The 12,342-nt window shown below is 40.6% G+C and overlaps 1 protein-coding gene across 7 annotated transcripts in view; it reads left to right on the forward strand.

The window, feature by feature from the left end:
- The window catches only part of afap1 (actin filament associated protein 1), a 60,584-nt gene extending 51,652 nt beyond the window's left edge, over positions 1–8,932 (forward strand). For all 7 annotated transcript variants that reach the window (XM_054753299.1, XM_054753298.1, XM_054753302.1 and 4 more), the window contains 3 exons: positions 1,950–2,140; positions 2,212–2,379; positions 4,784–8,932. In XM_054753299.1, coding sequence (XP_054609274.1) covers positions 1,950–2,140; positions 2,212–2,379; positions 4,784–4,810 — 386 coding nt within the window. In that variant the 3' untranslated portion in view covers positions 4,811–8,932. The remainder of the gene's footprint in view (positions 1–1,949; positions 2,141–2,211; positions 2,380–4,783) is intronic.
- The last annotated feature ends 3,410 nt before the right edge of the window (positions 8,933–12,342 follow it).

Genomic DNA, 12,342 nt, shown 5'->3' on the forward strand with positions numbered 1-12,342 from the left:
AACTATAAGTTGTTTCATTCAAATAAAAAAAAAACAACTAAACTAGAAGTCCATTCTCTGTAAGAAGTAAATACAGAAAAAGTAAAACATATTCAATCTTCTTTATAACAAACCTTTAGTCATGCTCAAATCTTCATACCAAAAGAGCAAAAGAACAAAATAAGAAATAAAGTACCCTGTTTTAAGAGGATTTTTTTTCTTTTATCTTGTAGTTAGGACTACTTGTTTATCACACATCCTTCTTCCATCACACGTTTTGACACACTGACAGGTAAATTATCGAGTCCGAGTGAGGCTTGAGTGTAATGACTAGTCATTTCATGAAGATTAAGAAACATTTACGTCTTAGATCCCGCTCTGTAAAACAGGGCGAGGTCCACCCCCGTGGCATCGCGCCTCGAGGGAGCTGATGACTGCACGGACGGCTTGTGACTGCTTTGGGGGCGGGGTGGATGTAGCAGGAAAACCTGCTGCTGCTCAGTGACAAAACACAAACTGCACAACAATACGTACTTTCGCTTTTAAGTTCCCAAATACCAGAAAAAACTCCCAACGACGGCAGAAATAGTAGCTAGATTTGACACAAAGAGCTTCTGCTCCGACCCTTTTCTCTCCACCTCCTTTACGCACGGAGGGCGGCGACGTAGGAGCCCCGCTCAGAGTGCTGACACACAGCAGAGCGAAGAGTTGAGAGATCAGTGTCAAGATACAAGAAAACAGTCTATATCGCTATGAACGATATGTTTGTTTTTGATCATGTGCTTGTAAATATCAATATATCGCTCACTCCTAGATGAATTATACATTTTTCAATTTATCTATGATAAGTGCTATTGGCCAGGGGTGCTGTACAAGGGGGAAAAGTTGGAACAATTCCACTGTCCCCTAACTGCCGGGAGGCCAAGACATAGGTAATTACTAGGGATGCTCCGATCAGGTTGTTATGCTGCCGATACTGATCACATACATTAAGTGTAACTTTATAAATAAAAAACATTTTAATAAACAATTATTTTCACAACTTATTTCAATCCAAAGAAAGTGAATACATTTTGTATTTCAGAATGCATTTCTTTCTAGTGTTCACACATGAACTGAAAACCTGAACAAAAAGCAGGCTTGCAGGCGCCTCAAGGGCGTGGGGAGATCCCTGGTACCCGCGGCCACCACGTTGGTGGGCACCACGTTGGAACCATAAGAAATTGGGGATATATATCCCAGGAAATTGGGCGGAGGACGTTAGTTAGGGCAAGACGCTACACTACTACGCAGGGATAGCTACAGGCATCGAAGGGCATTTACCGATCACGTGATTATTCGCAGAAAACGTTCAATACTGATTGGTGGGCGATCGATTAGAACATCCCTAATAAATATTTCAACATTCGTGCACACGTCTAACACAGGAAATATACCTTTCAGTGTTATTTTTCCTGGCGGAAATCACAAGATTAACGTGTTTTGGTGTCATGAGCACTTGAAAGTGGTTGTATAGCTGTATTACCTATAGTAAATGAGCTCAAGTTGTTAAGCAGTATTTAAAATGAGAAAAAAAAAAATCATGGAATGCATGTAGACCTTGGCTGCATCTCTACACATTTGATGGCAAATTAATCTCAACTGAGCTACATTGAAAGTCACAGTTTTAGAAACTTTAGAAATGTGCTTGTTAAAAGACAGAGCACTGTCCAACACCACCCCTAAAAATGTGACAAATTCTACTTCTCGCATACTTTCTCCTGGAGCAATTCTGTTTGTCATACTACGGGTGCTAATGACATCATAGACGAGTGACGGAGCTGACTTCCGCTTCCCGTTTCCATGTATTAACACAGTTGCACTCACGTAGTGTATTAACACGACAAGATGTGCGCCATATTGTACGCTAACCGGAAAATAACCGGAACCGAGGTTCCGCTGTATAACCAATTTGTCTTTTTTGCCGTTAGGCAAACGATCGCAGGCCAACTTGACGGAACGCCTCAAGAAGGTGGAGTTGGAGTGCAAACAGAAGGAGGAAGAGCGAGTCAACCTGGAGCTGGAGCTCACAGAGGTCAAAGGCAGCCTGAAGAAGGCCCTGAGCGGCGGAGTCACCCTGGGCCTTACCATAGAACCAAAAACAGGATCCTCTGCAGTCCAGGTTAGCACGTAGCTTTTTATTTACTGGCTGTCTTACTTATTTACACCACATACTTACTAAAACATTTTTAGTCACCAGCTACATCACGGCGGGCACAGGAGTCGTCGCCCTTCTCCAGTTGCGACACCAGCGACACCGAGATGTGCTTGCCAATTAATAGCGCAACACTGCTCCGACGCCAACCGCTGGGCATCCAGAAGGCGTCGCCAGTCCGAGGTCACGTCCTGAGGAAAGCTAAGGTCAGAAGTCCTATAGATGCTAGGCTAAAAAGCTTATTAGTAAGTTATTGTTGTCCAGATATGGACTTGCAGGAGTTATACTTTGACAAAGTCTTCCAAAGGAATTTGCCCCATTACAGCCAAACTTTACCCACTTACACCAGACACATTAATTGCAAAGCTTTTTAGCCGTCACCAAACAGCGTGGGCAGAGAATGGTGCTAAAGTTTCATGTGTAGTTTCCTCCCAAATCTGAATTAGTTTCACCAGTCGACATAAAATTCGGCAGACATGTCTGCCATGACAAGTTGGACGAAAAAGTCTCAACGATACACTCTCTAAAAGAATCAGAAAGTGGGCTATTTTGGCTACAAGAGGCTTTATGGTTTGACAAATTTTAGGGGTCATATTTGGACACACTCCCTACCTGAATTAGCCCACTCCCATTTTGCACAACTACTCTGCCCTTCCTGATTGTTGGAATTTATTTTTCCTTCAAATTAGAGACGATAAAGCTTGAGGTTGTTTATTAATTGCCTCAAAAATTAAATTACACCTTCCTTTACGTCATACAGGAAGTGGACATATGTATTAGCAATTGATGTGATACGGAGAGGGTAGGATTGAATAAGCTGTGCTTCTTCCTACTCCTTTTCAGACCTGTGGAATTGTGAATTGTAACATGAAGCATTCAATGTAAACAGTATGCATGTTCAAAATACTGTAAATTAATCCATAGCCCCAATATAGTAGACATAATAAGAGAAAATTAGCCATTTGAGGCATAAATAATACTTGTTGCACTTAATGTGCTCCAATGCAAGAGGAGCTGAGTGGGGGGGAAATAATAGGCCGCAACAGTAGCCGGTGTTAGGGATTATTGTGCCTGTTCTGAGATAATGCAACCCTGCTTAAAACCCTGTTGTTTTGGCACAGGGGTGGCCATTACGTCGATTGCGAGCTACCGGTAGATCGCCAAGGTAGTTTGGGTAGATCGCATAAACGTCACTTTGTCGTTGTCATATGACATCAGTCAGCTGACATTAAGCTCCCCTCCTGATTCGCGCTTGCTCCCCAGCAGCATTTCAAGCTACACATGAAGATGCAACTTTCATCTTTGTTATTGTGATTATGGATGAACTAACTCAGCGGTAAGATGTCTATATCTATAACACAAGTTATCTGTTCACTTGTAGCGGCTAGTTACGAAGAAAAAAAGTGTATTGTTTACTGGCTTTGCTTGGCGTCATGAACTCTACTACAGAAATCAGTGTTTTCTACACATTCGCTTCTTAAACTATTATTTCATGATGAAATTAAAAATGTGCCCATTGGTGAAACCTTTTCAATATGTTGCCTTGACTTCGGCTGCATTGACTTTTGCATCATCATTTTAAATTCTTGTATATCGGTAATGTTTGATAGCAAATGCTAACGGGATGTAACACATGAACTGTGTGCCCTAATGAACGTTACATAGCTAATTTGACTGACATATTAGCAGTACTCAGGTTATGTACGCAACTATTTAGGAATTATGTGTAACTATCTTTATTTCCATATTGAAGTGAATTATGATAGCAACTACTTTGATTACCTGTAAACTTTGAAAATGTGAAATACTAATCATTAATTTTTACAATAGAATTTCAGAGTTTACTGGTTGCATTTTGTATATGTTTTATAGAAAGAGGTAGATCATTTTGACTTGTACTTGCATGCTGAGAAAGTGCGTGCACTCCTGATATACATGTGTAACGTACATAAATACCTACTCATGTATTTTTAAAATAAATATAGTAAATATATATACTTTCTATATTGATTGTAGTAGGTAGATCTTTGGGACTTGGTCATTTTCAAAGTAGCTCGCAGGCTAAAAAGTGTGAGCACTCCTGTTCTGGCAATTAAGTCTGATGCTTGTGTGTCTCACCAACATACAGTAACACTACTACAACTACAACATTACGGGACACCTAGTGACTAGTGTGGAATACTACATATCTTTACAACGTCTTTCAATCTATCTTCTGAATGGCTTATATTTGTATTTTACTTCATTTAACCATTTTTATTTTTCAAAATGCTTAATTTAGGCAAAAAAATGTCACATTTTTCTTAAATATGCATATTTTGTGACTAATAATAGGCTGTATTCAGCTACAAAACAGTATGATTTATGAATTAATATATTTATGAAAAACCTTGATAGAGTGAAGCCGCAAAATTTAAAGCGCAAAGTGGTGAGGGCTTACCCCTCATGAACGTGTATGTACTGTGGATACCATTATTTCTTTCTTCCATAATTAAGAACTGGTGTAATTGTGCAAAGTTTGGGCTATCGCTACTGGGGAAATTTTGACAAGAGTTTGTCAAAAGTATGACAGAAATTACAACTTTAACTCTGTTTTTCTTTGTTTTCCAGGAATGGGAACAGAAGAGTGGAACATAAAATTCCTTCACAACATTTTTTCTTTTTCTTATGTTGAAATTGTGTATATATTTATTTAGAATGGTTGTTTGTATTAACCACAAAAAAACACTTTTATACTGTTGAGCATGCTTTTTTCTTTCACTCCAGTCAGCAGATTCAAATATTTATTTGTAAAGTAAAAAACAAGACTAGCTTTCCTGTTATTTATGTTGATATATATTTAAAGTATATATATTGAATTTCTTTACATTTATTCAGCAAAGTGCTTTTTTTGTGGTTTTGCCACATGTCTTAACTTTTAGCTTTTGCTTTTATTCTAAAAATGGCTCTTAAAATAACAGAAACACTCTGTAAGAAAAGAAAAAGGGTTTTAGTTTCGTCCAATTTACCGGCCTCTTACTTCGGAAGTTTTGGGGTCGGGCCGCTTACTTTAAAAACTATTCGACTGAATTTACGTTACTTTTTTCATTTTCATTGCTGACGTATTTTCGACTGAGCTGTAATTGTGGGTAGCATTAATTAGCCTATGTTTTGGGATCTGGGGGTGCATTTGGTTCCATCAAAAACGGGCTACTACACACGAAATTTACATTCCAATCTTTATTTTACCTGTAGTGGGGTGAAAAAATGTTTGCACCCTTCCTGATTTGTCACACTTACATGTTTCAGATCATCAAACAAATTTAAATATTAGTCACTGACAACACAACTGAACACAAAATGCAGTTTTAAAATGAAAATTTTTAATGAAACTGAAAAAGTGGTTGTCCTCTCCCTGTTAAAACATAACTTAACAGAGATTAATTGGGATCTATCAGGGTGGAAAAGGTTATAAAGCAATTTCTAAAGCTTTGGGACTCTAGCAAACCACAGTGAGAGCCATTATCCACAAATGGTGAAAAAATGGAAGAGTGGTGAACCTTCCCAGGAGTGGCCGGTCAACCAAACTGACCCCAAGAGTGCAGCGCCGACTCATCCAAGAGGTCACAAAAGACCCCACAACAACATCCAAAGAACTGCAGGCCTCACTTGCCCCAGTTAAGGTCTGTGTTCATGACTCCACAAAAAAAAAAGACACCGTGCAAAAACAGCCCGCATTGGCAGAGATCCAAGACCAAAACCACTGCTGAACAAAAAGAACATTAAGGCTCGTCTCAACTTTGCCAGAAAACATCTAGGCTACGTTCACACTGCAGAGTATGATGCCCAATTCAGAATTTTTGTTTAAATACGATTTCTATATGTGGTCGTTCACATTACCAAACAAATGGGACTTGTTAATGTGAACACAAAGCACCTGAAAAGTGACGTGCATGCGTGAAATCCCAACATCACATGCATTTCACATGCATTAGTTTGGTGTGAGATACCATTGATTTCATTTCCGATCTGATACTGGGTACAATACAGGCTGGTATCGGCGATACCAATCCGATACTATGTACAAATTCACCTAATGTGTCTGGTAAATTTTAAAAAGTAGTGTACAGTATTTTAAATCGACTTTAAAAGAGCTGGTATCAGAAGTATTGATATTTCAGTATCGATCCTCACATTACTAGCATGCTCTCCTTAAAGCGTTTGTGGCAATTTCATGGATTTAGTGCAACGGGAGTCAATATTTTCCACAACCAAATGATTCCGTGTAAGAGATTAAGAAGAAAGAAGGCAAGAATTTTGGATATGGCAGTTCGTAGACAACTTGCTGCCACATCTGTTCCAAGGAGCGTGCGGGTGGATGTCTGAGGCAAGAGTGGTGAGACATTGACGAGAGCTGCTTCCCTAACACCTTTAAAAAAAATAATAATAATAATTTTTAGATGAGAAGAACTTTTGCCTACATTGGTGAGTACCTTTATCCAAGTACCTTTTGAAGTCTCTGTAAACACGCCCATACAGTACATGCCTTTCGATGACGGTCAGGTCGGACTTATGCGACCTGACCGTTCATACTGCAGCCACATCGCATACATATCGGATTTACATCCACATACGAATGAGGCCTGAGGCGCATTTGAAAAAATCGGTATTGTGCTGGTCACATAGACATGAAAAAATCAAATACAGGTCACATGTGGGCAAAAAAATCGGAATTGACCTGTAGTGTGGACATAGCCCTTGATGATCCCCAAGACCTTTGGGAAAATAGTCTGTGGTTTGTGACAAGGCAAAAGTTGAACTTTTTGGAAGGTGTGGGACCCATTGCATCTGGCATAAAATTAATGCCGCATTTCAGAAAAGAATATCATAAAATGTGGTGGTGGTATTGTGATGGTCTGGGGTTGTTTTGCTGCTTCAAAAAATCCTGAAGGAGAATGTCCGGCAAATCTGTTTGTGACCTCAAGCTGAGACCAACTTGGGTTCTGCAGCAGGACAATGATCCAAAACACACCAGCAAGTCCACCTCTGAATGGCTGAAGAAAAACAAAATGAAGACTTTGGAGTGGCCTAGTCAAAGTCCTGACCTGAATCCTATTGAGATGCTGTGGCATGACCTTAAAAAGGCGCTTCATGCTGGAAAACCCTCCAATGTGGCTGAATGACAACAATTCTGCAAAGATGAGTGGGCCAACATTCCTCCCCAGCGCTGTAAGAGACTCATTGCAAGTTATCACAAACGCTTGATTGCAGTTGTTGCTGCTAAGGGGGGCCCAACCAGTTATTAGCTTTAGGGGGCAATCACTTTTTCACACAGGACCATGTAGGTTTGGGTGATTTTTCTCCCTTAATAATGATAAGTTTCATTTAAAAACTGCATTTTGTGTTCAGTTGTGTTGTCCTTGACGAATATTTAAATATGTTTGATGATCTTTGCGTTTGTCACACTAAAGTGACAAACACGCAAAAAAACAGCCATTTACATTTCGATCAAATTTTTTTTTAAATTGGTAACTTATTTTAGACTTAGCCATATTTTACTGAGCAATAATTTGCATGGGTTTTTTGGTTCTGGGGGTGCACTTGTCAAAAACGGGTGGTTACCATCTAAATGTACGTTCCAATCTTTTATCACTTGTTTATCAGCAGCTTATTTTTGACTTAGCCATATTTTACTGAGAAATAATTTGCATGGGTTTCGGGTTCTGCGGGTGTGTTTGGTTCTGTGAAAAACCGGCGGCTACTGACTAATTTACATTTAGAGCTTTTTTTTTTTTTTTTTTCTTAATTTTAACTTAGCTGTATTTTACTGAGCAATAATTATACATTTCAGGGGCTGGGGTAATTTTGGTTACGCCAAAAAGGGTCAGTTTTAGTTTAGCCTTAAAGCCTAAATGTCTTAACATACTTTATGACTTCCAATCATTTTGGGGTTTGTTTGGTTTTTTTTTTATCAGCGGCTTATTTTCAATTTTGCAAGCCTGGAACAACCATGGCTAATTGTCATTAAGTTTTTGGGTCAAGAGACAGGATTGGTTCAGTCAAACACCAGCAGCTACCAACTAAATTTATATTACGATTTTTTTAGGGTTTTTTTTTTTTGTTTGTTTGTTTGTTTTTTTTTTTTTGTCTCTGACTTTATTTTGAACTGAACTAGCCTGGACTGACTGTCGCTAATTTGCATAATGTTTGAGGTCAGGGGCATGTTTGGTTCGGTCAAAAACGGGTGTACTGTAAAAAAAAAAAACCTAGCTGAGTTTTCATGTTACATTCCACTTTTCTAGATTTCAATAAATATACATATTTTCAACGTAACCGTGTTTGACAGACACACTTTTGTCATGGTAACGTCAATTTCCAGTTTGTCAGTTTATTATCGCAATAACATCACATGATGAGACTTTTCATACACTCCGTTAGTTGTTTATTACCGATGTAGCCGTGTTGTACTGAGCAGCCAGGACAGCTGTCGCCAATTTGACAATTCTAAACCTCTTTTGTTCTTCTCATTGTGTTGTCTAAGCTTGTAATAAAAAAGAATTGGCGCTATTTTGCGCACTTTTCCATCAGTAATGTCAACAAATGTGAAAATGCTATTTGTAGCTAAGCTTTGCATTGTATTTTATTTTATTTTTTGCACCTTATGAATATTTTACTTTATTTTATATCCGACAGTCACCACTTTGGCGACAATACAAAATGCTTTGTTTAAATATAGAAATATTATTATAGGAGCATCAATAAATATCTGCTGATATTGTGTTCCAGTTGTTGTTATTACACAATTATGTACCAAATACAAATGAAAAGGTAACAGCCCATGTGTTGCTAGGCAGACTTCATAACTGCCACATAGACAATTATTTTATTTTGGTGTTTATTTAGTTGATTAAAAACAAGACATTGGGCTTATGATAAAGTACTTTTATCCTACAGTTTAAATATTTAGTCATCATTTTTTGTAAAATAAATTGCCCCAAATTATTTATGATGTATTTTGGCAAAACTATAAAATACTTGATTAAAAGCAACAAATACTATAAATGTATACTGTTTTACCATCCATCCATTTTCTATACCGCTTCTCATGAGGGTCGCGGGGGTATGCTGGAGCCTATCCCAGCTGACTTCGGGCGACAGGCGGGGTACACCCTGGACTGGTCGCCAGCTAATCGCTGGCAAACAACCGTTCATACCTATGGACAGTTTAGAGTCGCCAATTAACCTAACATGCATGTTTTTTGGAATGTGGGAGGAAAGGATATTCGAACGCAGGTCTTCTGATCTCCAGACTGTGATTGTGTGGCCAACATGCTAACCACTAGACCATCGTGCGGCCCTTATACTGTTATACCCTAAAATGTCAATATTTTGTGATAAGTTTTTATAAAAGAAATTGATACAAGTGAATAAGGAAACAAAAGATTAATTTTCCTGTCTGCATTTTTCTGACCAATGTGTTGCCAGGCTTCATAACTACCCCTTAGGCCACGGGTGGGCAAACTATGGCCCGGGGGCCACATTCGTTGAATGCAGCCAGCCAGTTGCTTCCAAAGTAATTCAACCTTTAAGATACAAGATGGCAACATGACTTGCTAGCAGTCAGTCAATCTGAGACAAGCTTTTGATGGTTTAAGTAGCTTTTCACATGCAGCGATCCAGACCACTACCTCACCCACGGTGCCAAACAAACACAAGTCAAAAGATACGTGTCACACAACTTAACCGACCCACTGCACTGTCTGGGAAGTCACATCCTTTGTTCATGTAGGTTCCGGGTGTCTTATTCAGTATGCACAGTACTTGTAAGAGAAGTAGAAAAAAACAGAAAATGTAGTCTGTGGTACTTCATGTGTGTGTGACCAACAAAAGAAAAAAATCGTCTTGGGTGAAGGTCGTGGCTGCAAAGAATTCTGTTGGATCAGAGGAAAGCGGAGTCTCAGAAATGTTTTAAAAAAAAGTGGTTTGACATCAAAGTTAGTGCCAAAAAGTGTGTCGCAGCTCACAGACATGAATGTTTGTAACTGGAGGAGGATAAGCAACATTAGTTTCCATCCATCCATTTTCTATGCCGCTTCTCGTCACTTGGGTTGCGGGGGCATGCTGGAGCCTCTCCCTCATTACCGTGTCGTTAGTCAAAATGCAAATAAACATGACAGTAATGTCTAGTTCTTTCAATACTTCAAAAACTCCAGCCATGACACAGCCAAATCCATAAATAAAATAAAGCAGAGGTCCCCTACCGCCGGGCCATGGAAACTAGTTTAAAAAAAATAATTGTAAATACCTACATTGAATTGTGTGTAAATGTATGTGAATTTTCAAAATAAGGGATATTTTATTGTAAAAATTATGTTCGAAATACTGTATAATAATCCGTATTGTGCAGTCAGGGGTAGCAAAGCCTACTCTGCTGGCCTAACCACTACCAGAAGCGCTGGTCTACATTTACAACTTCAATTCTATTTTTCTACTATTTGTTGCATGAAATTATATTAACTTATTCCCAACAGTCTATTACCTTCATCCATCCATCCATCCATCCATCTTCTGCTGCTTATCCGAGATCGCGTCGTGGGGGCAGCCCCCTAAGCAGGGAGGCCCAGATTTTCCTCTCCCTGGCCACTTCGTCCAGCTCCTCCCAGCTGATCCCAAGGTGTCCCCAGGCCAGTTGGGAGACAGTCTCTCCGTGTCCTGGGTCTTCCCCGAGGCCTTCTACTGGTCGGACTTGCCCCAGGGAAGCGTCCGGGAGGCATCCTGACCAGATGCCGGAGCCACCTCATCTGGCTCCTCTCAATGCGGAGGAGCAGCGGTTCTACTCCGAGTTTCTCCCGGATGACAGTGCTTCTCACCTTATCTCTAAGGGAGAGCCCAGCCACCTTATGGAGGAAACTCATTTCAGCCACTTCTACCTGCGATCTTATCTTTTCAGTCATTACCCAAAGCTCATGACCATAGGTGAGGGTAGGAACGTAGATCCACCGGTAAATTGAGAGCTTTGCCTTTTGGCTCAGCTCTCTCTTCACCACAACAGACCGATGTAGAGTCCGCATCACTGCAGACGCCGCACCAGTTTGTTTGTCGATCTCGCGTTGCATCCTTCCATCCCTCACTCGTGAACAAGACCCTGAGGTATTTAAACTCCTCCACTTGGGGCAGGATCTCATCCCCGGAGATGACAGTCCACCCTTTTCCGGGCAAGAACCATGGACTCGGCCTTGGAGGCGCTGACTCTCATCCCGCCCGCTTCACACTCGGCTACGAACCGATCCAGTGAGAGTTGAAAGTCACGCTTCGATGAAGCCAGCAGGACCACATCATCTGTAAAAAACAGAGACCCACCAAACTGGAACCCGTCAACGCGCTGGCTGTGCGTACAAATTCTGTCCATAAAAATAATGAACAGAATTGGTGACAAAGGGCAGCCTTGGCATGAGTCCAACACTGGAAACGGGTCCGACTTATTGCCGGCAATGCGAACCAAACTCTGACAACCGTCATACAGGGAACAAACAGCCTGAATTAGCTGGTCCGATACCCCATACTCCCGGAGTGCTCCCCACAGAATTCCTTGAGGAACACGGTCGAATGCCTTCTCCAAGTCCACAAAACTCAAGTACACTGGTGGGCAAACTCTCATGCACCCTCAAGGACCCTGCTGAGAGTGTAGAACTGGTCCACAGCTCCACAACGACAACGATGCTGCACTTTTCAAAGATGGCTAATAGGGAGACTGTCACTTGTTTCAATGGCAGTGGCACTGAGTGGTGGGACAGGCTCTGCATTGATTGATTGGTTGGCTCGGGGGGGGGTTCCTTCTGCGGAGAGACACCTTGTCAAGCGCGCAACAAGCCAAGATGAGGTGGCAGACCTTTTCAGGTTTATATTGAAGTGCCCCTGCATGCACTGGACAGGCACAGCATCGCTATTTGCAGTTTCACTCGTCTACCACTAGGTTTATGTTTATGGTTTATGTTTATGTTTCTCTGAATTTTTTCAGTGCTTCTTTTTTTTCTTCTAACAGCAATGTGTGACAGGCCGAGCCTTGCCCTTTAAGAAAAATTGCATTATGGGAAGGAGTGTCTCTCTCTTCCCTCTGTCTGTCTGCACTGGCCATTGTTTTATGCGTCCTGATTGGCTGTAGCCCCTTGTCAGTCAATCTCCTTGGTGCC

Source organism: Dunckerocampus dactyliophorus, chromosome 15 (assembly GCF_027744805.1).
Source record: "Dunckerocampus dactyliophorus isolate RoL2022-P2 chromosome 15, RoL_Ddac_1.1, whole genome shotgun sequence".
Lineage (NCBI taxonomy): Eukaryota > Metazoa > Chordata > Actinopteri > Syngnathiformes > Syngnathidae > Dunckerocampus > Dunckerocampus dactyliophorus.